Source organism: Nomascus leucogenys, chromosome 4 (genome assembly GCF_006542625.1).
Source record: "Nomascus leucogenys isolate Asia chromosome 4, Asia_NLE_v1, whole genome shotgun sequence".
Classification (NCBI taxonomy): Eukaryota; Metazoa; Chordata; class Mammalia; order Primates; family Hylobatidae; genus Nomascus; species Nomascus leucogenys.
In genome coordinates, this window is record NC_044384.1 from 101,488,305 (window position 1) to 101,512,467 (window position 24,163).

At 58.0% G+C, this 24,163-nt stretch overlaps 1 protein-coding gene across 2 annotated transcripts in view; it reads right to left on the reverse strand.

The window, feature by feature from the left end:
• Positions 1 to 9,859, reverse strand: part of SEMA3F (semaphorin 3F) — a 29,684-nt gene extending 19,825 nt beyond the window's left edge. For both annotated transcript variants that reach the window (XM_030811737.1, XM_030811736.1), the window contains exon 1: positions 9,700 to 9,859. In XM_030811737.1, coding sequence (XP_030667597.1) covers positions 9,700 to 9,811 — 112 coding nt within the window. In that variant the 5' untranslated portion in view covers positions 9,812 to 9,859. The remainder of the gene's footprint in view (positions 1 to 9,699) is intronic.
• Between the last annotated feature and the right edge of the window lie 14,304 nt (positions 9,860 to 24,163).

Sequence of the window (24,163 nt, forward strand, 5' to 3'; positions counted from 1 at the left end):
ATTTCCGCAGCCGTTCCAGGCCTCCAGGACTCTCTCATGGCTGTCAGGCACTTGGGGTCCCAGCCTAAAGCGGCCTGGCGCAGGTCCAGAGGCAGGATCTTCTCAAGGCACAGGGGGCTGGGTCCTGGGGGCCCCCTGGTCCTTCATATCTGGGAAGCAACTGGTGACACCTTACTTTAAAGGTGGGGGCAGGCGAGGGCAGGCACTGAGGAGGCGTGTCCACAGCCCTCACCCGAAGACCCCAAGTGGGCAGCCCCTACCCCTTGCTGCTGGTCTCCAGGACATCAGGTCTGCGTCCAGTGAGGCGTGGGCTGCTGCAAAAAGAGGGGTCTTGGAGCAGAGGTGGGCAGCCCGCCCCCTTGGTTATAGCCCCACAAAGCAGCAGGCCCTGACTGACAGCGTCACCTCCCCCAGCAGTGATGGGGACTGGGGGTGATAGACAGATCCCTGCAGCCTAGCTCAGACCTCTGACCTCTAGTGAGCCAGTGCAGCCCTAATCCCTGAGCTGAAGAGAGATGGGACTGGGGGCCAAGGGGAGGCGCCAGTCTGGGTCTTTGTCAGTGTTTCACCCGCCGGAAAGACAGACCTCCTGACCTTCTGAGGAGGGAAACTGAGGTAGCCAAGGCTATGGTAGCAGTGGCGGCAAGAGGCATGGCAGGGCCTAGGTGGTCCCTACTGGATACCCCCACAGGATCCAGGAAGGGGTGGCCCCAGCCCTTTTATCACTCCCCCAAAGCTGTGAGGAGCCCCAGAGGAAGGCCTGGGGACTGGGCTGGCCCCCTGGCTCTCAGCCTAATCCTCTTTTAATGAGCGGCCAGCCGGAAGGCCTCAGCCCATGGCCACAGACCTACAACCCTGGGAACCCCAGCCAAGCTAAGTGAGGGGGGCAGGGAGGCCCAAATGCCTTTGCACGTACCTTCCCCCTGCTTGGCATACCCACTTACACCCCAATGCCACCCTGATCAGGCCAACCCAGGGCCCACCATGTGCAGAGACACACCTGAGTGACACCTGCCTTGTGCTCCCACAGACCCACTCTTGGGCACTTACCATTTGTTCAAGCCCAGGTCCCACATGGGGCTGGGCAGGGGAGCCTATCACTGCTGATCTGGGGTAGCTCCCCCAGTTCTCCCTTTTCCCCCTATGCTCTGGATGGGAACCCTAGAAGCCAGACCCCAGCTGCACCCTCCCTGGGGAGAGGCTCCAGGTTCCTCTGACCCTAAGCCCCTCAAGATCTGCCCCCGCATACCATCTCTAGCCAGGCCTTCCAGATTGGAGACCCAAAGGGCCTCCCTAGGAGCCATCCACACCAACCCCCGCTTCCCCCCAGGTAGGTGAGCCAGGTCGGTGCCAACAAAACCAATTACAGCCACTCTCACCCAATTAGCAACTAATTATGGTCTAGTAGTCCATTCAACATAATTAACATGTAAATGACTCCGCGTGTTTTTATTCAATAACCGCTCTGATTGAATTTAATTTAAATGTCTGAACTGGGGACCCAGTTACCGTATTTCACCACCTAGAGCTGCCACTCTAGGAAATGCGGTGGGAAATGTTGGCTCCTCCATGGCAGAGGGACCCAAGGCCAGAGGCCAAAGGGACAGGCGCCACTGGCTCTGGCAAGGTGGAGATGGTTATGGTCTCTGTATGCCTGACACATCTATCCCAGGGGTGCAGGGAGTTGGTGAGGTCAGAAGAGCCCCAGTGGGACCCTCAAGATGGGAAATCCCCTGGAACGAGGGGCCCCTTTGCAAGGGCTACTGTAAACATCCCAGCTGTTCAGTAAACATCGAACAGGGTTAAGAGCCCAGCTGGGCCAAAACGCCGCTGTACACTTCCCTCCCATTTCAGTGACTGAAGGCTGGGGGCAGGGGGCAGGGGGCTGGGGCCAGCAGGTCCAGGCATGCTGTTCCCACGCCCGTTCCGCCCCAGTGCTCACCTACTCCGCCCAGGACAGGATAGGCTGAGGGCACAGCTCAGCCTCAAACCAGGAAAAGCCAGAAGTGACCGAGCAGCAGGATCACTCCCTGACTCTCCAGCCTGGAACCAGGGGATCCATGCCTCATCCCCGAAGGACACCCAATGACTTCTGACCTTCTGTCCCAGCAGATGGGGTCTCTCCAGCCTTGGCACCTTCACTGACCCCTACCTTCCCCATGGTCCTTGCACCTGACCATCCTAGGCCTGGGCTGGTAGTTCCAGAGGCCTAGACGTCCCACTTGGAACTCAACAGTGTGCATGGTTGCCTGTGAGAATACATTTGGGCATTCACCAGCCGGGCAAGTCAGGGCTCCGGCTCAGCTTTGGAAGGACACTGTGGTCAAGAGACCTGGTCCTGAGCAGGGGGTGGGAGAAGATGACCAGACAAGCAGATCACACAGGAATGTGCCCCAAGAAGTATGAAGGGGATGGAAAGAGGGGCTCGCTCTGAAGGGGAGGGCTGCACTGATCCATTTCTCAGGTGGGGAGAGTGAAAAGGCCACTCAGTGAGTGCCTCCAGTTTCAGAGGCCCCCGGGGGACCCATCCCCTCCTCCCACATTCCAGACCTGGCCCGGAAACCCCTCACTCCTTCCTCCACCACCTCCTCCTCCCCATGACTGCAAAAGACAACAAACTCTCCATGGCTCATTTACTCTGATAAATCACCCAGACAGACAGGCCAGGATGGGACCAACAGGCTGGTGGGTGTCAAAACCCTCCCCCTCCCCTGGGCCCAGCCCCCATCTCTGCGGCCTTCCTCAGATTCCTGCGGTCCCTGCAGCCCCTTCACGTCACCCACCCAGAGATTCCCAGGATGTTCCAGACAGTCTTAGGCCCTCCCCAACATTCTGAGGGGGAAACCAAGGCACAGGGCAGACAGGTGCATGCTTGGGGTCAGCCTTGGAGGATGCAGTGAGGCTGGGTTAGGACCTCAGCAGGACTCAGCCGGTAGCCAGTCAAGGGCAGGCAGTGAGCGCTCTGCACAGGCCCCAGGCCCAGCCAGGAAGGCGCTGATAAAAATGGCAGTACAGGCAGCCCCGGAAGAGGCCCCCTGGAGTGCTACCCACTCAGCCTTGGAGCTGTAGGAGCCCAAAGGGCTCCCAAATTCTAGCTGCTCTGCCAATTGTAGTGTATGACCCTTAGAAGGCAACCGTGCTGGCTGAACAGCAGACACACAAGGCAGTGGACTCTGGCCGGGGGGAAATGAGGGCATCAGCACCAAGCCCCAAGTGGGAAGGAACAAGGCTCTTGGCTGGGTACAGAGACGTCCGAGGAAAGAGCATGTCCGGGTAGGAAGCCAAGAGGGGTGGCAAAGGGAGGGGTGGAGGCAAGGGGGAGTAGGGGGAGGAAGGAAGGAAGAAGAGTGGGGGAAGGGGGATCCGGAGCTGAGGCTTCCTGATCCCTGGAGGGGCTGGTTGCTTTGGGTCTGTCTTTGCCCTGCAGAGATGCACCAGATAGCCAGTGCTCCCCTCGGCCCAGTGAGAGTGCCAGAAGTCAGCCCAGCCCGTCAGCCCGGATGAGCCCCACTCTCTCCCCAACAGGCTAGCCCCCCAATCCTAGGCCAGCAGCTACTGCCCAGACCCCATTCTTTGCTGGGTCAGGACCAGTGGTCAGGGACTGGAGCCCAAGAGGCCTCCACCCTCTCCCTGGGGCTGCCCAGCAGCCTGGGTGGGGGGCTGTAGGCCTGCCAAGCTCTGGCACCCACGTGAGCTAGGCTTTGGATTCAGACCATAGCCTCTGGCATCCAGGCCTCTGGCAAAGGCCCTCTTGCTATTTCTAAGAAAAATGCAGCAGGAATCCTCTCTGCTTCTCCAAAGCTCCCAGGGCTTCTTGAGGCGGGGCTCAGATTCCCAGGATAGCACCAGGCCAAGCCAGGCAAACATGCTTTCTGCCCAGCCCTGTAGATGCCTGAGTGAGCAGCCCAGGTCTGGTCACCCCTAGGACACACGGCAGGAGCTGGAGCAGCATTCACAGAAGGAGTTATTGCAGCCAACTGTGCGCCCCAACCAGGCCTTGGAGCCAGTCTCTAGGGAGCTACTTCCAAGGCATCACTCCCGCCAAATGCATCCATATCACTGGAATTTTTCCACAATACATATTTAGTACCTCTGCCATGAGGAAAAAGAGCTTAAAAACCAGAAACAGAAAGTAGAACTCTACATCCTTGTCCCAAAAGCAAGACTGCATCTAGCATCTGTCCTCTTCTAGGTGCTGCACCACATGCACCCTCCCTGTGCTCCAGCTCTTCCCTCCCCCACAACCTCCCCTCCCCTGCTCAAGATGCAGCCTCCTCCATGAAGCCTGCCCAGATACCCATGGTAGGAATTTTCCTCCTCTGACCCTACTCCACCCACTCCACAGGGCTCACGGTCCTTTCTGGAGTCCTTTCCAAATACCATCTCCCTTACCAAAAGTTAGAATTCTGGAGGAAGGGGTGAGGCAGTCTGGGACTCCTTGGGGCATGCCCCTGGACCTGCCCTCACCTGCCTACCAGCCTCAGGATCGCTCCTGGTGACTGAGATTTCTTCCACAGTGACCATACTCACACAGTTAATCCTCCTGACAACACAATAAGGCCAGTATTGTTCCCACTCCCATTTTCCAGAAAAGGCAGTGGGAACACAGAATAACGTTCACCAAGCAAGGTCTACCCGTGGCCAGGATGCAAGCAAGACAGTCTGAGCCCTCATGATGCTGCTTCCACAGGGCCACTGCCATTCCCACCTTACACAGGAGAAACCAGGGCTCAGAGAGGCTAAGCCACTTGGCTGAACTCACACAGCTAACATTGGTAGAACTGGGTTTTGCCTTTGGGACCAGCTAGCTCAACCACCACCACCACCACTTCTGCATTACGCCAAATTTAAGCACCCCACTCTTCTGAGTGAGGAGATGGAGGTCTCCCAGGAGTCAAGGACCAGATACCCATGGTCCTAAAGCCACCTTCTGAGCTATTACCACCTCTGGAGGAGTCAAGGGGCCGGAGGTGCATACACACAGGTGCAGACAGCCAAGAGCCCACTCTGAGGCTCACTGTCTCCCAAGCTGCAGGGTGAAAGATGCCTTTATGGGCTGGGGTGAGATTTTTATCTTGGCGGTTTCTCTTTAAATTCTTTACGATTACGAAGCAGCGGAGGCTGCCAAGGAACATGATTTACTCCTTGAGCATGCACCAGCTCTTCGCTTAGTGCCAAGGGAAGCTGGAGCCAGGGAAGGAGGGGCGGGCATCATGCCAGGGAACTAGAGACAAGGCCTGTGTTGCGGAGGCCCAGACAGTGGCGGTCCCATCTGAAGCTCCACTGGACGTGGAAGGCCACAGCTGAAAGCCCCAGCCCCTGGCCTGGCTGACCCAGGCTGGGCATCAGGCAGGTTCTCCAACAAGCGCAAGGACCCTGTCTCCATTCTCTCCAAAGACCAATTCCTAGCCAGTTGGGGGATGGGCAGCTTCCAGGACCTCCCAACTCCAAAGCGGCCACTTCCAAGTCTCTCAGGAGTAAGGCAAGTTCCGATTTCCAGAAAACTGAAACTCCAGATCTGGGCTCAAGGGATCTGGGCTCAAGTTCATGCTTTAGGTCTTCCTTCCTCCCTCATCCTGGCGCATCCTGGAACACCCACCCTCCCTTGCTTGTGAGCTCCAACCTCCACTGTAGCTGCCAGAGCCACCTGACCCCCGCCCAGCTCCCTGGTGCCACACTGGCCTCGAAGCTCCTGGGCCTACTCCCCCTCCTCCCCCACCAAAGCCCCATGCCTTGCTCTGGCTGGCCAAGGAGCCCCTACGGGGCAAGAGCAGGTCCTCTAGCTCTCCAGCCCCACCCCTACTCCTGCACCAGGCCTGAGGGCTAAGGCCCCATCAAGGCTTGCTAGAGGCACCTCAACTCACACCAACTCCTGAGGGGAAGTCAACAGGCTGTGACCCTTCCTAACCCCTAATCTCATCATCTCCAAACCTGGCAACCTTGGTCCTCTGATGCCACATGCAAATGATGTGAGCAGTGGCACTGTTCTGGACTATTGGCCCAGAGGGCCCAAACTCCAGGCTGCTCCGGAACAGGAGCCCTTTCCTCTCTTAGGCCCTGGTGTTCCCATCTCTGACATGAGAGGCCTTCGTAGGGACTCTGCTCAATGGAAGGGCCGGAGTGATGGAGGGCCGGATTTATAGCCTGGAAATAAGCAAACCCCAATTCCGTTGCTTCGGCAGACAGAGGGCATGGGGAGCCTGCCCAATGCAACCCCAGCCCTTTGTTTGGGAAACGAGGCTAGGAAGGCTAAACCAGCACTGCAGAATGCTGGAATCTTGCTTGTTCCTAGCTCATGCGAAGGGTCTGTGCCTCCAGCACCACCACCATCCCTGCCCTCCACTCTCAGTCCTGGGACAGCCTCAGGCATCAGGCGGATGCAGGCTCCATCTCAGTCCTGCTCCCGAGTGACCTGGGAAGCCACTCGGCCCCCGCAAGCCTCCTTCCTCACAGGAAACCTAGGCAGACCCTCCTCAGGCCTTGGAGGGACCATTGCTTGGTTATCCTCATGGGCTCCTACTACTATTTCGATTATGTTCATCTTTCCTGACCTCCCCTGGCAGGGTGACCTTCTGCTCCCTCTCCCTACTTCTGCCTCAGCTTCCCTAGCAGCACAACTGTCTCATGTCATCACAGGGTTCTTCTACCCCACCAAACATCTCTTGGCCCCAATCCCTGGCCAAATCCAGCCCAGGCAGCAGCAGTGTGTCATGGGGTAGCTTCCTGGGAAAAAGTAAACACTCTCCAGGCTGAACAAAGGGCCTGGCAGGGCCCTCACACCTCCCTACTGCTGCCACAGAGGGAGGTGGTGCCCCAGAGCCTTGGTCATCTCAGGGTGGGGGAAGGAAGAGCTTTTTCTCTGAGACTTGGCAGTGATTCTGCAGTGTAGGGGACTCCAGGCCCAGGCATGGATGGGTGAAGGAAGGAGGGTCTGTCCAGGCTTCCAGCCCAGGCTCCACTCTCTCAAGAGCGAGGAATGTACAAACACCTCACCTGCTCCTGGAAATCTCCATTTGACCCTCACTTCTGCCTGATTTTGGCTGTGCTGCTGAAGCCCAGAAGCTGGGCCATAGGAGCCCCCCTAATCTGAGGGAACCCTGGGCTGCTTGACCCTCACACCCTTCTGGCTCTAGACCTGGCTGGGGTGCCCAGGCGGATGGGCGGGCAGCAAACCCAAGCCTGGCCCAGTTCCTGCCTTTGTTCCTTTATCTACCCTGGGCAGTGTGGCCCCTTATGCCAGCACTTCTAGCTTGGAGGGTCCAGCCCTACCCAGGCGGGAACCGGCACCTCCCCACTGCAGCAGGACCCAGGGCAGGGCAGGGAGTGCCCAGCCTGAGCCCCTGAGGAATGGGGTGTCAACTGCCGTGTCTATCCAAGGCACAGATGAAAAAACTATGACATGGAGCCACAGTGACCAGCAGTGCTTCTGAGAGTAACCTTTTCTGTGCCACCCACGTGTACCCTGGGAGGAAGATGGTGGGAGCCCAGTTTCTTGAAGTGTTGGTCTCCATTCTCACTCCACACACACTTGGTGAGGGCCTGCTCCTCACTGAGGGCCACTTCATGTGTGCATAACCAGGCTGAGACCACCCAGTGTGGGGGGATACACAGGGCCTGGTACACAGCAGGTGCTGGGCTCCCAGGTGGCCCAGACCAACTGGGTATCCATTGCTTTTTCCACCAGCTTGACTGTGAGCATCCTATCTTGTTCACCACAGAGTCCCCAGCACTCAGCACGGGGTCTGCCATACAGTAGTAAGTGAAGTCTAAGCACAAAATTAGGACACGAGGCCAGGTCGGAACAGGCAAGGTCATTCAGGGCAGGGGAACCTGCCTGTGCAAAGGCACAGGGGCCCTGGGATGGGTGGCCCCAGGCGCGCTGCAGCCCCACCCCAGGCCGCCACGACAGGCAGCACCCAGGCTGGCTGCCAGTGAGCTCAGCTTTTAGTCACTGCGGGTGTCGGCTTCAGAGCTAATTGAGAGGGAATCGACCTGACGCGATGTGGGCGCTGGCAAGGCCAGGACACCAGGGTTCTATTTCTGGCTTTGCCTCTGCCTCTTGCCTGACCTTGACCCTGCCCTTGCCTGAGCCTCAGTTTCTCTCTCTGGAAAACAGGAACAAAAGCCTTTGCCCCTGGAGGTCCAGGGAGGCTTAGAAGGAGCACACGGAAGACCCCTCTCTGTTTTGCCCCTCCTGCTTGCTTGCATGTGTGATGACAAAAACAACACCCAGAGCGGACGCAAGGTCCCAGGGGTGTGGAGACCAAGCCACCCCTCCCTTCCACTATTGGGGGAGGAGACACTGTACTCTCGCTGCCAAACCCTGGGCTGGGGAGGGGGTCAGGGGAACTGGCCCCTTCAAGATTTATTAATCTGCTCTAAAGAATTCCACCAGGGAAGGGTGGAGGTATCAGCAGAATAAATATCTCACCTTCCCGGGGCCCAGGGAAGGGGGGTGCTTTCCAGCCCAAACAAATTAACTCTTCTCGGCCCATTTCTCAGGCCCTGCAGGGGACTCCTTCCAAGCACAGCCTTAGAAATTCCAGGAGCCGGATGACTGGGAAGAGTGATGATAAGCAGCTTACTCCCCCACTCCTCCCATCAAGGGGCAGGGTGGGACGAGGCCAGGGGAGGGGCCCTGCTGGGGGACATGGTGAGGTGAGGGCTGGGCCTCTGCCAAGCCTGAGGAAGGAAAGGTCACCCCAGCCTTTCACCCCAATATGGCTGCCCGGAAATCTGGCCAGCCAGGGCTGAGTCAACCCCACCCAGGGCAGGCGGCTGAATGAAGTTACCTCTGGCCAGAGGAGGGCCAAGGCTGAGAACTCCCAATGACCCCAGGTCCCCCAGGCCCCAGCATGGCCACTGCCTCTCACCCTGGGCCCAGGGTAGACTCTTCAGGCCACACACACCCTTGAGGAAGTGGCTCTCGAGTGAGCCATTTGTACACCCATGTGTGTACCGTGTACGTGCACCTGCCCAGTGGGTTAAGTGCAATGGTGATGGAGCGGGCAACCAGCCTTTCACTCTGCAGACCTCAGCCCATCACTGAAACCTCTCAGCGACTTCTCATCAAAGTGCTCACTGGAGCTCAGGAGCTCAGGCCCTCACAGCAGCACGTGCTCTGCCTGAACCCACCGGCGGCCTCCCTACCAGTCACAGCCAATGGTCCCCTCCTGGATTCTAGGAACCCTTCCCACTTGGAGACCATAGGAAGGCTCCTCGAGCACCCACACCCCAAGAGAGCAGGTCCTGCTCTTCCAGCGTCCAGAGGCTCCAGTGTCTGCCCAACTACCTGACCTTCCACTCCAGGGGCTGCTCAGGGCAGGACCAGATGCATAGCAGTGGCAAGGAGGGGCCGCAGCAGACATAAGTTTGGAAGGAGAGACATTGCCACCTCTCCGATTATCATACAGAAAGACATGCCCTACAGACCTCAGGCCACCCAGCCCAGGAACCCACAGTCTGACTCTGGAAGATGCCCAGACTCTGGACTCTTTTGCTAAGTGTCTAAGTGGGTCAGTTCTCCAGCCTTTCCCAGCAAGCCACCACCTCCCTGGTCCCCCTTCTCCCCCACAACCTACGTGGCTGTACAATTTGTCCTGGTTTTGTCCTGACCCACCCTTTCTCTCGTGTGCAGACGAGCCAAGCGCTATTGTAAAGACAGGATGATTCCTGGGGAAGAACAAAACAGCTTCTTACCTTTGAATGAGAGCCGGACCCGGGGTGTGGCTGGGAGGTGGTCCTGGGTGGGGAAGGCTGGCCAGGCCCCAGTCAGTAGGGAAGCCCAGAAAAGAAGACTGGCGACAAGCATTGTGGGAGGGGCCTAGGGCCCAGGAAGCACGCTCCACTCTCTAGACACCTGGGAAGCGGAACCAAGATGGGAATGTGTGAGGCAGATGGGGGAGTCCTGCCCTACCAACATTTCCCTTGTTCAATTTCTACCCAAGGTGAACAAAGAGGTTGATGGGTACCTCCACACTTCCACCCCCAGCCTGGGGCCATGAATGCCCCTGTGTGCACACCTCATGTGTGTTCTTTGGCCTGCCTTTGTCTGGGGAGATAGTACCAATGGGCCCCAGCCTGGGGTCACCAGAACTGATGGGGTCTGCTGGAGACTCAAACCCTACCCCTCATGGCATGCTGAATTCCATTCACAGGGCCCAGACCAACCAGGTGATCTTAGGGCTCTTTCCAGCTCCCAGCATGCTTTCTCCTTTCTCCTCTGCATCCGTGCCCAATAAAGTGGGTTACTCCTTCTCCCTCCCACCTGGAGGAATGGGGAACAGATAGGGTACACCCCTGCCTGCTCCAGCCACAGGTCTTCTCCCAGTACAGAGAAACCTAGACCTGATTATTGTGGTAGAGGGGAGGCACGGGAGAGTGGGGGAATGAGACACATGCAGACAGCCCAAGATGGAAGAGAGGGAGCACCAGTCAGAAAAGGAAAGGCAGAGAATGGCAGGGTCCACTTTTACTAAAATCAAAGCAGGAGAGACCCAGGTCAGACAGGCAGAAGGACTTCCTGCCAGGGAAAACTTCCAGCTCCGCCTCTAGAGGGCAAAGAAGGGAAGCTAGGATGGCCAGTGGGCCTGGGGCTGGATCTGGGCCAGCGGCATTGCCCCCTTCAGAATCCCCCACAGCCCCAGCAGGTCCAAGTTTCAATACTGTGTTTTTCAAATATTGTTTCCCCAGGCAGGCTGGCTGTTGGGTAAACGCAGCCCAGCACCAGTTGTCAGAACATATTGCTCCCTCCCGGCACAAACCAGCGCCAACTCCTACCACCACCCCCAACCGGATGCACTGCGGGTGGGGGCATCGAGACTGAAAATGTGAGCCCCATCCCCCGGATCTGCCCTGTGTACTCCCTTCTTCCATGGCAGGCAGGACCCCAGGCCTATCTCTAGGACGCTGGGATGGGAGTTGGCAGTACTATGGCCTGGGACTCCCCTGCCATTGCTGCTCAATGCTGAGGCAAGGCCCAGGCTCCAGTCTGACTCTTAGGCCCCACTCATCAGACCCTGATGACATCCCTAGACCCACCTCCCCCAGCCCTGGCCTCTCCTGCCAAGGCAAACCACTCATGGCTCCTCAGACAGGAAGTGCAGCTTCAGCCTCTTGGCCCACTCCTTATGCGGTGCCCTCTCTGTGAATGTTCTCTCCTGAGGGCCTGGCACGCCGTTCATGGTCCTTCCAGATCCCCTGTCATAGATGCTCCCTCCTGGGGAGGCTGGCTGGGGGACGGGGGAATCAGAACCAGCCCCTCCCCAGGTCTGGGAGGCACAAAGCTAGTGCTGACTGAATGGCAGGCTCTGAGAAGTGGGGGCAGGTGGGAGAAATGGCTGTGCAGCCACCGTCACCCTTAAGGTACACCTGGGAGGCCCCTGATAACAGTTGTGGATATGCACACGTTCACATTTGCAGGCCCACACACGTCCTTACAAGCATGAGTTTGCTCAAGAACTTGACCTGCTAGTGGGGTGGGGCTCAGGGGAGCTGGGAGATACCGTCCTGGCGCAAGATGCTGTCTGAGTCCCTCAGAGACCTTCGATACTATGTATCGGGGGCTCCTGTCAACCTGCCTCCCGCCTCCCCCCTCCCCATGACCTCATTTTTTCCTGCATCCATGTTCATGGTGACAAAGTCAGTGTCACCAAGGACAGGGTTGGAGTCACTCAATGTGTCCAGATAGGTGGGGAGTCTTTCTACTGGGTCCCTACAGGGACTTCCCATCCAGATGCTTTGGCCCTTTAAAGCGGTGAATGCGGGGGGGCTCAAGTCTGCTGGGGCCTCAGTCTCAAGTCCAGGCCCCCTCTTGGACAGCCTGGCAGGTGGGAGAAAGAAGGAGAGGGAAGGAAGAAAAGGAGAAGAAGGACAGAGAGGGAAAGGGAGGGCAAACCCACAGTGCCTTCCCCTCTGCCAGTCCCGAGATGCCTGTCATCCAGCCCCAGAAAAGCCCCCAAGTCACACCAAGCCCAGGTCAGTGGACAGAGGAGGAACAGCCACCGCCACCTGGGAGCCCACCAGGAGGAAAGCAGGGAAGGAGGGAAGGAAGGCTGGTGGGAGGGAGCAAGGGAGGGAGGCAGGCGGGAGGGAGGAGGAGAGAGGGAGGAGAGAGGGAGGGACGGAGGAGAGACGCTTGAACAAAGAAACGAGGAGCTGGGGCTGGCAAGGGGTGCAGGGAAGAGGCGGCCAGAGGAAGGAGTCCGGAGGCACCTGGGGCGGGACAGGGGGCCAGGTGGTCAAACTGTACAGCGGGATCCAGACCGCCCAGGCTTGGAGTTGGGGGTGGGGGTGGACAGCCTGCCTCCTGGAAGGGAGGTTGGCTCCTCCGAGCTGAGGACTGCCTGGATGGAAGGGAGGCAGGAACAGGGGCCGTGGGGGAACATGGGGAGATTATCAACAGCACCCCACCTGCTACCCAGCCCCTCAGATTCCCTCCCCCACTTCAACAAGAGCTCCGTCTCCTTCTTGGCTCCTCAGCTTCCCCATCCCCCAACACCTCAAGGACCAGGAAGCAGAGCCACCCCAGCAGAGCTGGGACTGAAACCCCCCTTTTGTGGCCAGGGTTTCCCAGTCAAGGTCACCTGAGCCTGGCTTCATCCTCCCCCCAAGGTATGCTGAGCAGCGAGGGGCTGAGGCTGGGCTGCCGCCTTCTCTCTGGCCCCTGCTTTCTCTCCGGCCCCCACCTCCCCACTTCCGGGCCTGGCTCCTTCGGAGCTGAAGGGGGAGCAGCAGGAGTAGGCGTGCCTGTGCCCCCCGCCGCCTGCCTAGACACTATACCCTACGGGGTCCTGGCACACCCCTTGGGTAGCCTGGGAAGAGGCGTCAGCTCCATCCAACCCCCTGGGCTGAGATGAGGCTCCCAACTCCGGGGTGCAGTTTTCCCTTCTCTGCAACTAGGATAACTACTGGGAGACTATCTGGGTGAATTCAGGAGGACAGAGGTGCCCAACCTGGCCCAGCTTCTGGGTGGATATACTGGTGTCTTTGGTTGGCGTCTCCCTTACCTCCCCTGAGCAGTAATGTTCTGGTGGCAAAACACAGCTATCTCAAGAATTAGGAGTTATTTATCCAGTGGGGCCCCCAGCCCCAGCTCCAGCCAACTCCCGCCAGCACTGCCTCATTCCTAGGCCAACTTTGATACCCTCCTGTCCCATCTGCTGGGGGCAAGCCCGCCAAGCCCCCGCTGTCCCCTGCCCACTTCACCACTGAGACCCCTGGTTTAAACTAGGGATTGACTGCAGGCTCTCCAAGCTCACCTACACCCTACATAGAGCCGTGCCCCTAATCCAGGCAGGTCTCTGCTGTAAAAGCAAACCCAAGGTGGCAGCTGCGGGTCAAGGGGCTGGCACAATTCTGGGAGAAATGCCTCAGGACTGGCGGTCCTCCCACCCTGCTGATCTGGGAGACCCCCCACGTGGGGACTGCCAGTATAGCGCTTCCCTTCGGGCTGGCCAGTTCTCAAGTAGAGACACTGAGGTAGGGCAAGCGCATCTACGGGGAAGAGCGCTGCCTCAGGCGTTAATGGTAGAGAGAGCTGAGGCAGGAGAAGGGGGATCGGAACTCCCGCTCCAGAAGCGTGAAGGTGGGGGTGTATGAGAGCACCCACCCAGAACCTTGCAGGAAAAAGTTGCTTTGCACATTGGTGACCCCGCAGGCCACATCCTCCACACATCCATACGCCGCCCCGTAGGTAAGGGGTCCGGGCCGCCAGGACAGGTAAGAATCCCACCCCAGCCTTGTCGCCCCTATGTCCGCGGGCAGCCCCCCAGCTCGACGAGACCCGCTCCCCGGACACTTCTGCGGAGTTGCAGTGCCGCGGGTCCCAGAGGGGTCGCGGGGTGGCCCGGCCGCCTGCCCGCTCCCTCCCGGTTCCCGCTGCACTCACCTCTTCCGCAGCGGCGGGGCCTGGGCGCCCGGGCGGCGGCGGCGGCACGGAGCGGCTCCCGTTGGGCCGGTCCGCGCTAGCGACCCCCCGGGGCCATGGCCCTGCCCGCGACCTCTCGCCGCTGCGCCTCAGCTGGGATCGGCGTCGCGGCCGCGGCTTAACCGGTTCCACGGGCTTCGGGCGCGTCAGCAGCCGAGGGCCCGGGCCCCAGCCCGGGCCATGGGAAGGCTCAGGGGCGCTCGGGGCCGCCTCCCCTGGGGCGGGCTGCGGGCGCCCCCTGGCCGGCGCGCCGAGGGCGCATTCCCCAGCGCGGGGCGCGGGCGGTGGCGCGCACTCGGCTTCGAAGCGCTGCGCTCTCCTGGCTGCTGGACCCGGGCCGGGCGGCCGCGCTGGGGCTGCACGGTTCCTCGCGGCGTGCCCTGGTCCTGCGCTGCGCTCGGGGCTCTCCGGACCGCCGCGGTTCGTTCGCTCGCTCTGGTCTCGCGGCTGCCGGCGGGACGGGGCACTCAGAGCCGCGCGGGGAGCGCCGGCAATTGGCCGCCCGTGGGCGACATTTGCATAGCGCAGCCCCGCCCCGCCCGGCCCGCCCAGCCCCACCCCCGGGGCGGGACCCGCCCAGTCACCGCCCCGCCCCCGCTCCACCTGTCCGTGGGCCGGGCTCAGGGTTCCCAGGCGGTGGGCACCCCGCGCCGGGGGATACTAGTCTGCACCCCGCGCCCCCGCCCCCGCTTCGCGGGCGGCGCCCCCGCCCCGCCCTGGCTTTGTCTCTCTGTGAATACACCGCACACATCGCGCCTGGTGTTTACCCGGGCACTCAACTCCCTGGCGAGAAGGGCTGCAGCGCCAGGGAGCAACGAGCCTGCGCTCACCTGAGCACCCCCTTCCGCGTCCCTCATTCCCACTCGCCGCCGGCCGCGCCCCTGGTCCCGTGCGTGGGCCCCACGGCGCAGGACCCCTGACTGCCGGGGCTGCTCAGCAGGTGGCGGTGCAGCCCCTGGGACAGCTGGCACCGCAGGACCTTCCCGCGGGCTCAGCCTCTAGCCTAGGCCAGGTCGGGGGCAGCCCAGCCACACAGCTCTCTCCAGCCATTCAACGACTCCCCGTGATCACCTCAATCGCCAGCCCTTATTTCAGGCCAGCAGCTCCCACAGAGTCTCCTTATAGTTCCATACCTTAGAGAGGCCAGATTAGCTAGCACCTTCTCTCCTCAAGGGGACACTTGCTTTCAAATGGCCTGGTGATGAGCCAATGGCTCAGCAACTGAGAAGGGCCTACCGTGACCCCAGGAAGGGACCCTCTGCCCAACCCAACTTTCCAAGGTCATGGCCTCACCACCAGGACCACTTCTCAGCCCTGCCCCAGGCACTCTGAGGAGGCTCCCAGGGGCATTGGCCCTTTGTCCTCTCCTTCATCCTCTTCCTGTTCTGTCTTCTGTGCCCTCCTCTTTCTCCTCTTTCCTTTCTCCTCTTCTCCCTGTGCCTCTCCTTCCTTCTCCCCTCTCTTCTCCCTCTTCCTCTCTCCTCTTCTCCCTCTTTTCCATCTCCCTCGTTTTCCTCCTTCTCCTCTCTTCTCCTGGATTTTTCCTCCTCTGCCCTCTCCTCCTCTCCCTTCTCCTCCCCTGCCCCATGCATTTCCTTCTCTTCTCCCTCCTCCCTCTTCCTGCTCTTTCCCCTCTTCCTCCTTTCTCTTTTTCTTCTCACTCCTCCTCTCTGCCCTCTTCCTCCTCCCACTTCTCTCCCTGGCTAGCAAGACCTCCAGGAAAAGACCTCTCTCCTTCTACCCACTGACTGGTTGACTCCAAGTGCAGGGTGGAGCAGGGCACTAGGGATCCTGCTGAGGGTCTCCTGACTCAGGACTTAGAGTGCTGCCTCATGCTCCAAGCAAAGGCAGGGCATTTGAGGTGAGCAAACACCATCCTGGGGTTATGGAGCTGCTGTGACAGCACCTGCACCTCTCCCCTTTGTCACGCCTCATTGAAAACACTGTGACAATCCATCTCTCCTCATCCCCACTCATCTTTACAAGGGTCACCCCTGAGGTCACCACCACTTCACCACCATCACCAGTACAGCTTAGGCCACTATCTCTATGGCTTCCAACGCCATCCCTTCCATCCTCTCACAGCCTCCATGGTCTCGTCATAGCCTGGCCACTTCTATCACTATCTCCAGCATCATCAGCATCATGCTGGTTACCACGGAAGAGCTGTCAGGACTTGCCAGAGACTCCAGCATACTGGGTTGGGAAGGAAAGAGGCTCAATTGATCTGCTCATGAAGCTCCACTGAGACACACAGAATAGGCCCAGCACACAGAGGCCTTCAACGGCAGGGAGACCAGGGAAGGGGGCCAGGAAGAGGGCAAAGAGCTATAATTGAGCCTGGTTACATGGGGTGGAATGCCAATTCCTTCCTAAGCAATTGGAGAGGGCTGAATAATCATACAAAAAAAAATTGTTATTGCAGCAGTGAATCCACACTGAGCCCTTGCTCTGTGTCAGTGCTGGGGTGAGCATTTTGTATCATTATAATATGTTGTTATAGTTTGTGTGTGTATGTGCATATACATATCGGCAGACCTCATTTTATTGTGGTTTATTGCGTTTTGCAGATATTGTGTTTTTTGCAATTGAAGATTTGTGGCAACTCTGTGTCGAGCAAGTCTATCAGCACCATATTTCCAACAGCATGTGCTCACTTTATTAGCATTTTTTAGCAATAAGTATTTTTAAATTAAGATATGTACATTTTTTAGACATAATGCTATCACACACTTAACAGACTACAGTATAGTGTAAACATGACTTTTATATGCACTGGGAAACCAAAAAAATTTGTGAGTGGCTTTATTACAATGTTAGCTTTATTGTGGTGGTCTGGAAGCAAACCCGCCATATCTCCGAGGTATATTATATTATTCAGGGGAATATTGTATAGCTTTTCACAATTTTGTCTTCAATTTCAGGGGTCCACAGACTCCTCAAAACCAGCTCTGGATACCAGGTTGGGAGGCTTTGCACGCCAGCAAGTTTTGCGGTTATTCACCCCCAGGTGCTTCACAATTGGGCTGAGAAGCAGGCCCTGTTGTCCCCATTGTACAGTTGAGGAAGAGGGAGGAGAGTGGGGAGGTAGGGAGGGTGGGGAGAGGCCCGGAGCCACCAGGCTGTGGTGCCTGGAGAAGGCATTTTCAGTGGCTGTGGGAAAGCTCCAGGAGAGGAAGGCCAGGCTGTGGGGCCCACATGGAGCCAAGGGCCTGCAACCCTGATAGGCACGCAGGAGCTGGATGCATGCTAGAGTCCCACAGGGCACTTCTGGAACTCCATGCATCTTTATCAAATGAGTAAGAGAGCAAATCCCTACAGCACCAGATCGGAGAGGGAACACAGCCAAGAAGCCAAGAGTCAGGGAGTCAACTCCCTGCCCTACTCCCAGCTCCTCTGGACTGGCTGTCCCCCACCCTGTGCTCTCCTCGACACCCACAATCCTTCTGTCCTCCTCTCCAGAAGCCACTCTGCTGTTCTAACTCCACCTGAGAACCACCCAGGATGCCCTGTGGGGTCATCTGAAGGGAGACAGCCAGGCTGGCTTCCCACTGGCCTGACCTCCCTCCTCTCAGGTAGGACGCTCAGATATTAGGCCTGAGTCTCATTCAGCCTTCCCCATGGCCCACCCTGGTGCTAGTCTGGTCACACAGGTAAAGGGGTGTGTGCAGACACAGCTGGTTAGGCCAGGTCCAGCTCTTGCACTGAATCCGCCTCTGGAATCCCCTCCTGGGGCAGCCTTCTCCCCCTTCCCAGGTGTGCCCCGGGTGCCTGGGAGACACCACACTCGGATCTGGGTGAACCTGGCTGAGCTTCAGGGTGGACTTCGTAGTCTTGAGGTCCTGGAGCTTGTGAGGGGTCACCGAGCCAACAGTGAGGGTTACAACGGGGAAGTAATTGGCCCAGCTCCCACCTGGATGATGGTGCCAGCAACGGGCAGGAAAACTTTGAAGGTTTTCTCCCGCAAATACACCTTGCCCTTCACCCTGGCCTGGACTTTGTTTCTGGCAGTGGTTGTGCCTGTTTCTCTTCCTTTTGGCTCTTCCAGAATGCATGGGGACTGAACTGCAGCCTCCGGCTTCCTGCTGCAGGTCCCTGTCATCTGCCTCTCCGTGGCTCACCTCAGGTGGGGAGAGGGAAGCCTGGAGGTGCACTGGGGCCTGCCCTCCTGGCCTCTGCACACAAAGACTGGACTTGGAGGGCCTGGGCCTCAGAGACCCTCCATCCCCATTGGATGAGTGTGGCAGCCACACCGGCACTCCCTCACCTCCTCCCCTGCCCCAGTCTTAGGGGGGAACCTGTTCCCCGGGCCTGGCAGAGCAAGCAGGCCCCGGCCCGCCCAGCCCCAGCGTCGCTGGCTCAGGTTTCCTCGCTTTCTGGTTTTCTCATCTCCCCTGCCCCAGGCGCTGCTGCCTGCTCTCTGGCCCAGCCCCCACCCACCCGGAACTGGATCCCAGGGAGGGGGAGTGTTGGGAAGGGGGCTGGAGAGGGGGCTCAGGGCAGCCGGTTGGGCGGCACCAGGAGGGGGCAGGCCATGGGGACTCACCGTGGCCCAGGGCCAGGATGAGTTTCCGTGTGCAGCCTTCTCCTGCCCAGCCTGCCCCAGGGGCTGGCTCTGAGCCGATCAAAAGCTGGAATGACCTGGCCGCTCCCCAAAGCTGCCTCCAAGCCGTCTCTGCTGTCGTTCCCTCTACGACGAATGTTCTTCCCGGACTTCAGCACCAGTCTAAACCCTGTGTTTCCTCTAGACGTGGGCCCTTAGCTGCCTCCTTCACCAATAAACACTGCCCTTTTCAGCACAGGCTCAGTCTCCTTTCTTCATCCTCCGGCACTGGACCCCTCAGGCATCCGGAGCCTCTTCCAGGAGCTCTAGACTCTCACCTCTGGGCCTTGGCACATGCTGTTCCCCTGTACCTGGAATGTCTTTCTTGTCTCCCTCTAGATCCAGACAGGCATCATCTCCCAGGAAGCCAGTCCTCACGGCTGGGTCAGGAGCTTCACTGGGCCCCACATGAATCTATCAGCAACTGCTTCCATGTGAGTCCAGAGCGAGAAAGGGACACGGGGCACTGAGATCCTTGCCTGTTACCCCACACCCCTCATTCTGTGTGTCTATGCATGTGTGTATCTGTGGGTGTGTTGAACAGTAAGAGAGGTGGGGTTGAGTGGGCCTAAGCTCGGCTGGCTTCGAAGTGACCTGTGACCGTTGGCCAGCCTGAGCACATCCTGTTTAGACAGAGGCCAGACAGCCATCCCTCGCTCCCTTGGGCCTACCCAGCCCCCACTGGGGAGCCCAGTCCTGGGCCTAGAGCTCAGTCCATATCTGGCTCTGGCGAGGCCTCCCCAGTAAGAGTCAGGGTGGAAGCACTGGCAGGGTTTTTGTCTCTGGGTACCTAGGCCCTGGGTCAGTAATGATTGGGCAGCCCCAGCCATGAAAGTGGTAAGGGTGAAGGTGGAGGGGACTTGGCTGAGGAGCCCCTCCCTGTGTGGATAAACGTTGCATCAGGAACCTAAACAGGGGACCCACACTAGCAACCTCTCAGCTTCCTTCAGCTCAGCAGGGACGGCTCTATCCTTTCAGCCTGAACTCTCTCTTTCTCTCTCATCCACACCCAAACCATCAGCAAATACTTTTTTGTTTGTTTGGGTTTTTTTTGAGACGGAGTCTCACTCTGTGGCCCAGGCTGGTGTGCAGTGGCACACAATCTCAGCTCACCGCAAGCTCCGCCTCCCAGGCTCACACCATTCTCCTGCCTCAGCCTCCTGAGTAGCTGGGACTACAGGCGCCCGCCACCACACCCAGCTAATTTTTTGTATTTTTAGTAGAGACAGGGTTTCCCTGTGTTGGCCAGGATGGTCTCGATCTCCTGACCTTGTCATCCGCCCGCTTTAGCCTCCCAAAGTGCTGGGATTACAGGCATGAGCCTCCGCATCTGGCCAAGCAAATACGTTAAACTTCACCCTCAGAACACATGAAATATCAGGTGGCCACTTTTCACCTCCTGGGCCAGCAGAGGGGCCTTGTTAAGATGGAAGGTCCTGCCTCTCTCACTCATCGCTCTCCATGGCTCCTACTTTATTGAGAGTCAAAGCCAAATCCTTGGGCCACGCACAGTGGCTCACGCCTGTAATCCCAGCACTTCGGGAGGCCGAGGTGGGCAGATCACTTGAGGTCAGGAATTCGAGACTAGCCTGGCCAATATGGTGAAACCCCATCTCTACCAAAAAGTACAAAAATTAGCCAGGTGTGGTGGCCTGTGCCTGTAATCAATCCCAGTTACTCAGGAGGCTGAGGGACGAGAATCACTTGAACCTGGGAGGCGGGGATTGCAGTGAGCCAAGACTGTGCCACTGCACTCCAGCCTGGGCTACAGAGCAAGACTGTCTCAAAAAAAAAAAAAAAAAAAAAAAAACCTACAAAAAACTAGCTGGGTGCGGTGGTATGTGCCTGTGGCCCCTGCTACTCTGGAGGCTGAGGCGGGAGGATTGCTTGAGCCCAGGAGGTGGAGGCTGCAGTGAGCCGTGATCGCACCACTGCACTCCAGCCTGGGCCACAGAGTGAGACTCCATCTTAACCAAAAACTAAAACAAAAAACAAAGCCAAATCCTTGGAATGGTCATCAACACCCCTGCACCCTGCACACCTCTTCCCCACCTCTCTGACTTGTGTCCTCCTCCCTCTTCCTCCCACTCCAGGCTCACTCCAGCCTCAGGGCCCTGCAGCAACTGTTCCCTTGGCCTGGATGCCCATCCCAGACACCTCCATGGCTTCTCCCTCACCTCCTTCAGGCCTTTGCTCAGATATTACCTCCTCAGTGATGCCCATCCTGACCACCACCATCCCCAGCATTCTCCAGCTCCACTTACCTTCCCTCTCTTCTTCTTCCCTTACCTTCCCTCTCTTTTTCTTATCCCAACATACGATATAATTTACTTATTTTCATGCTAAGCTGCCAACCAAGAATGCAGAGATTGTTGTCTGTTTTATCTGTTGCTCCTTCTCCAGCACCCAGAATGGAGACAGACACGTGGTAGGTGTTGAATGAATAACTCGATGGGGCTGTGAGCTGCTTTCCCCTCTCACCCTTACCTGGAGCTGAGAATGGGGCATGGAGAGATGCCCATTTGCTGTTTCCCCGTGCTGCTGAAGAGGTGGACAGAGGAGAGAGGGTCTTAAGTTGCAGCATCAAGGACTCAAGGTAGACTCTGCTTTAACTTAAAAGACATTGCAGCTTTCACCGTGAGCTCTCCAGGGGCAGGCATAGTCCCTGAGGCAGAGGTGTTCCTCAGGACTAGGAGAGACCTAGGCAGCTCCCTGACAAAGCTGACAAAGCTCCCTGACAGGCTCTGATCTTGGGAGGTTTCTGGCTGCCTCCCAGGCCTGCATCTGCTGTGCACACTCCCTCCATGTGTCTGTGTGGCCACAGTCCTGGGGGAGGGGGGCCCAAGGAGGGTCCTGCAGCCAGGACTGCAAGCTGAGATCTGGACTTACTTAGTTCCAAATGACTGGGGAATGTCCCTTCCGTGACAGTGGTGGTGTGGCCTCCCCTAGTTCCTCGCTCCCAGCAGGGGAGTGGGGCCCAGAGGAAGGCAGCCCCTCAAAAGGGGGGGGGGGCTGGTGGGCAGACGCTGGGCACCCTGCCATCCTGGCCCTCCTCCCTAAGCCTGGTTCCAGGTCATGCCCAAGGAGGAGTTGCGATATGAGATCACTGTCTCATATCTCAGACCAGAGATCTGAGGCCAGAGCATCCTATTTGGTCTCCAGCTTCCTCCAGCCAGGAATTGGAGAGGCTTCACCAGCAAGACCTCTGTGCACAGCAGTGCCCGGACTGGCCAATGAGGAGTGCTCCCTCCAGAGAATCTCCTCTTTACAGCACATGGCTTCAGTGCCTTGGAGGAGGGTTGGGGAAGCAGAGCCATTACCAGGTGGGTGGGGAGCCAGGCCTGCCCTGGCCAGCCTGGTGCTTGCTCCTGAGCACTCCATCTAGAAAGATGAACCCCTTTGCTCCCTGTGTTGTGGTTGGTAGGTCAGTGAGGCCAAGTCTGTGCTCCTATCCTGGGGTTTTGGTGCCTTCCTGTGCTGTTAGGATTTGATTTTCAAATGTAACTGGGCAGAGTGGGGGCCTTGGCCATTCCTGACTTCTGACCCTTCACCCAGGGATTGGAGGCTTCACCGGTGCTATCTGTGAACTCCTGGGAAGAATTAGTCCTCAGGCTCACCTTGGCCAGAACATCATTGTGTACCCATTTAATAGAGGGGAATGCCGAGACCTTGAGGAGTAAGGGCCTGGATGACCTTGTTGGGGATTCCAGGCTAGGACTCCCTTAAATGTTGGACTGCAACCTCTGAAAGAATAAAGGACAACAGCTGACTTGAGGGTGATGGGGCATATGCCATAGTCTGATTTCAGGTTTTAAAACATCCCCCTGGCTACTGCCATAGTCTGATTTCAGGTTTTAAAACATCCCCCTGGCTACTGGGGTGCCAGAGAGGAGGCTGTGAGTATCCAGGAGAGAGAGAACAGGGTCTTGCCTAGAGCACGGGGGCTGCTGCCGGGTACCTTCAGACTTGGCCAGGTTCCCTCCTCCTTCCCTAGAAGCCCATCCATTGGGCCTGATCTGGAGTTCTGAGGTGGGGAGAGAGGCCTCCTCCCCGGCTTCTATATACCCCAGACACATGGCTCACTGGGTTGGTCTCCCTCCCCCACTCTCCTGAGACAGCAGTTTAAGCTTTAATCCCAGGACAAGTTTCTGCAAAGCCCATGTTTGCTGCCAGAAGGAGCAGGGACCAACCTAGATGGAGGGATAAGAGACAGAGGAGGGGTGAGGAAGGGATTGTGGAGGGCTGCATGGGGAGAGGTCACAAATCCAGACTCCACACTCTGTCCTGCCTGGCTCCAGCATCCACAGACTAAATCAGGGAAACCTAGTTCCTGCCACCCAGAGGAATGCATTCATGTGGCAACAACCTGCCTGCACACCTACTGTGCACCACCCCCTGCCCCTACCTTAGTCATGGTCACAGCTCGCAGGGAAGTCTCTGGGCTCAAGCAGCAGCCCTGGCTGGCCCAGCCCTTGACAGGTCCAGGTTACCCAGGGCACCAGTAGAGGGCACAGAGGGGCAATGCTGCTACAGAGGGAGACAACCACCCTCCCTCTACCACTGACAGTTGGAGTCCTCATAGTCCCTGAGGGGAAACTGAGGCCTGTGCCCCTCTGCCTTGTCTTTTCTTTTTTCTTTCTTTTTTTTGTGTTTTTTTTTTTTTTTTTTTTTTTGAGACAGAGTCTCGCTCCGTCGTCCATGCTGGAATGCGATGGCATGATCTCGGCTCACTGCAACCTCCGCCTCCCAGGTTCAAGTGATTCTCCTGCCTCAGCCTCCTGAGTAGCTGGGATTACAGGTGCACGCCACCAAGCCCAGCTAATTTTTGTATTTTTAGTAGAGACCAGTTTTCACCGTGTTGGTCAGGCTGGTCTTGAATTCCTAACCTTGTGATCCACCTGCTTGGCCTCCCAAAGTGCTGGGATTACAGGCATGAGCACTGCGCCTGGCATCTTTTCTTTTTTTTTTTGACACGGAGTCTCGCTCTGTTGCCCAGGCTGGAGTGCAGTGGTGCAATCTGGGCTCACTGCAACCTCCACCTCCCGGGTTCAAGTGATTCTCCTGCCTCTGCCTCCTGAATAGCTGGGATTACAGGTGTGTGCCACCACACCCAGCTAATATTTTGTATTTTTAGTAGAGACGGATTTTTGCCATGTTGGCCAGGCTGGTCTAGAACTCCTCTCCTCAAGTGATCTGTCACCTCGGCCTCCCAAAGTGCTGGGATTACAGGCATGAGCCACTACGCCCAGCTGCCTTGTCTTTTTTTTTTTTTTTTTTTTTTTGGAGACAGAGTCTGGCTCTGTCCCCCAGGCTAGAGTGCAGTGGCACCATCTCGGCTCACTGCAAGCTCCGCCTCCCGGGTTCACGCCATTCTCCTGCCTCAGCCTCCCGAGTAGCTGGGACTACAGGCGCCCGCCACCACGCCCTGTTAATTTTTTTGTATTTTTAGTAGAGACAGGGTTTCACTATGTTGGCCAGGATGGTCTCGAACTCCTGACCTCGTGATCCGCCCACCTCGGCCTCCCAAAGTGCTAGGATTACAGGCTTGAGCCACCGCGCCCGGCCTGCCTTGTCTTTTTTTAAAGCACCCCTGGGACCATCCTCCTGCCTGGGTTGCCTAGCCTCTTCCCACC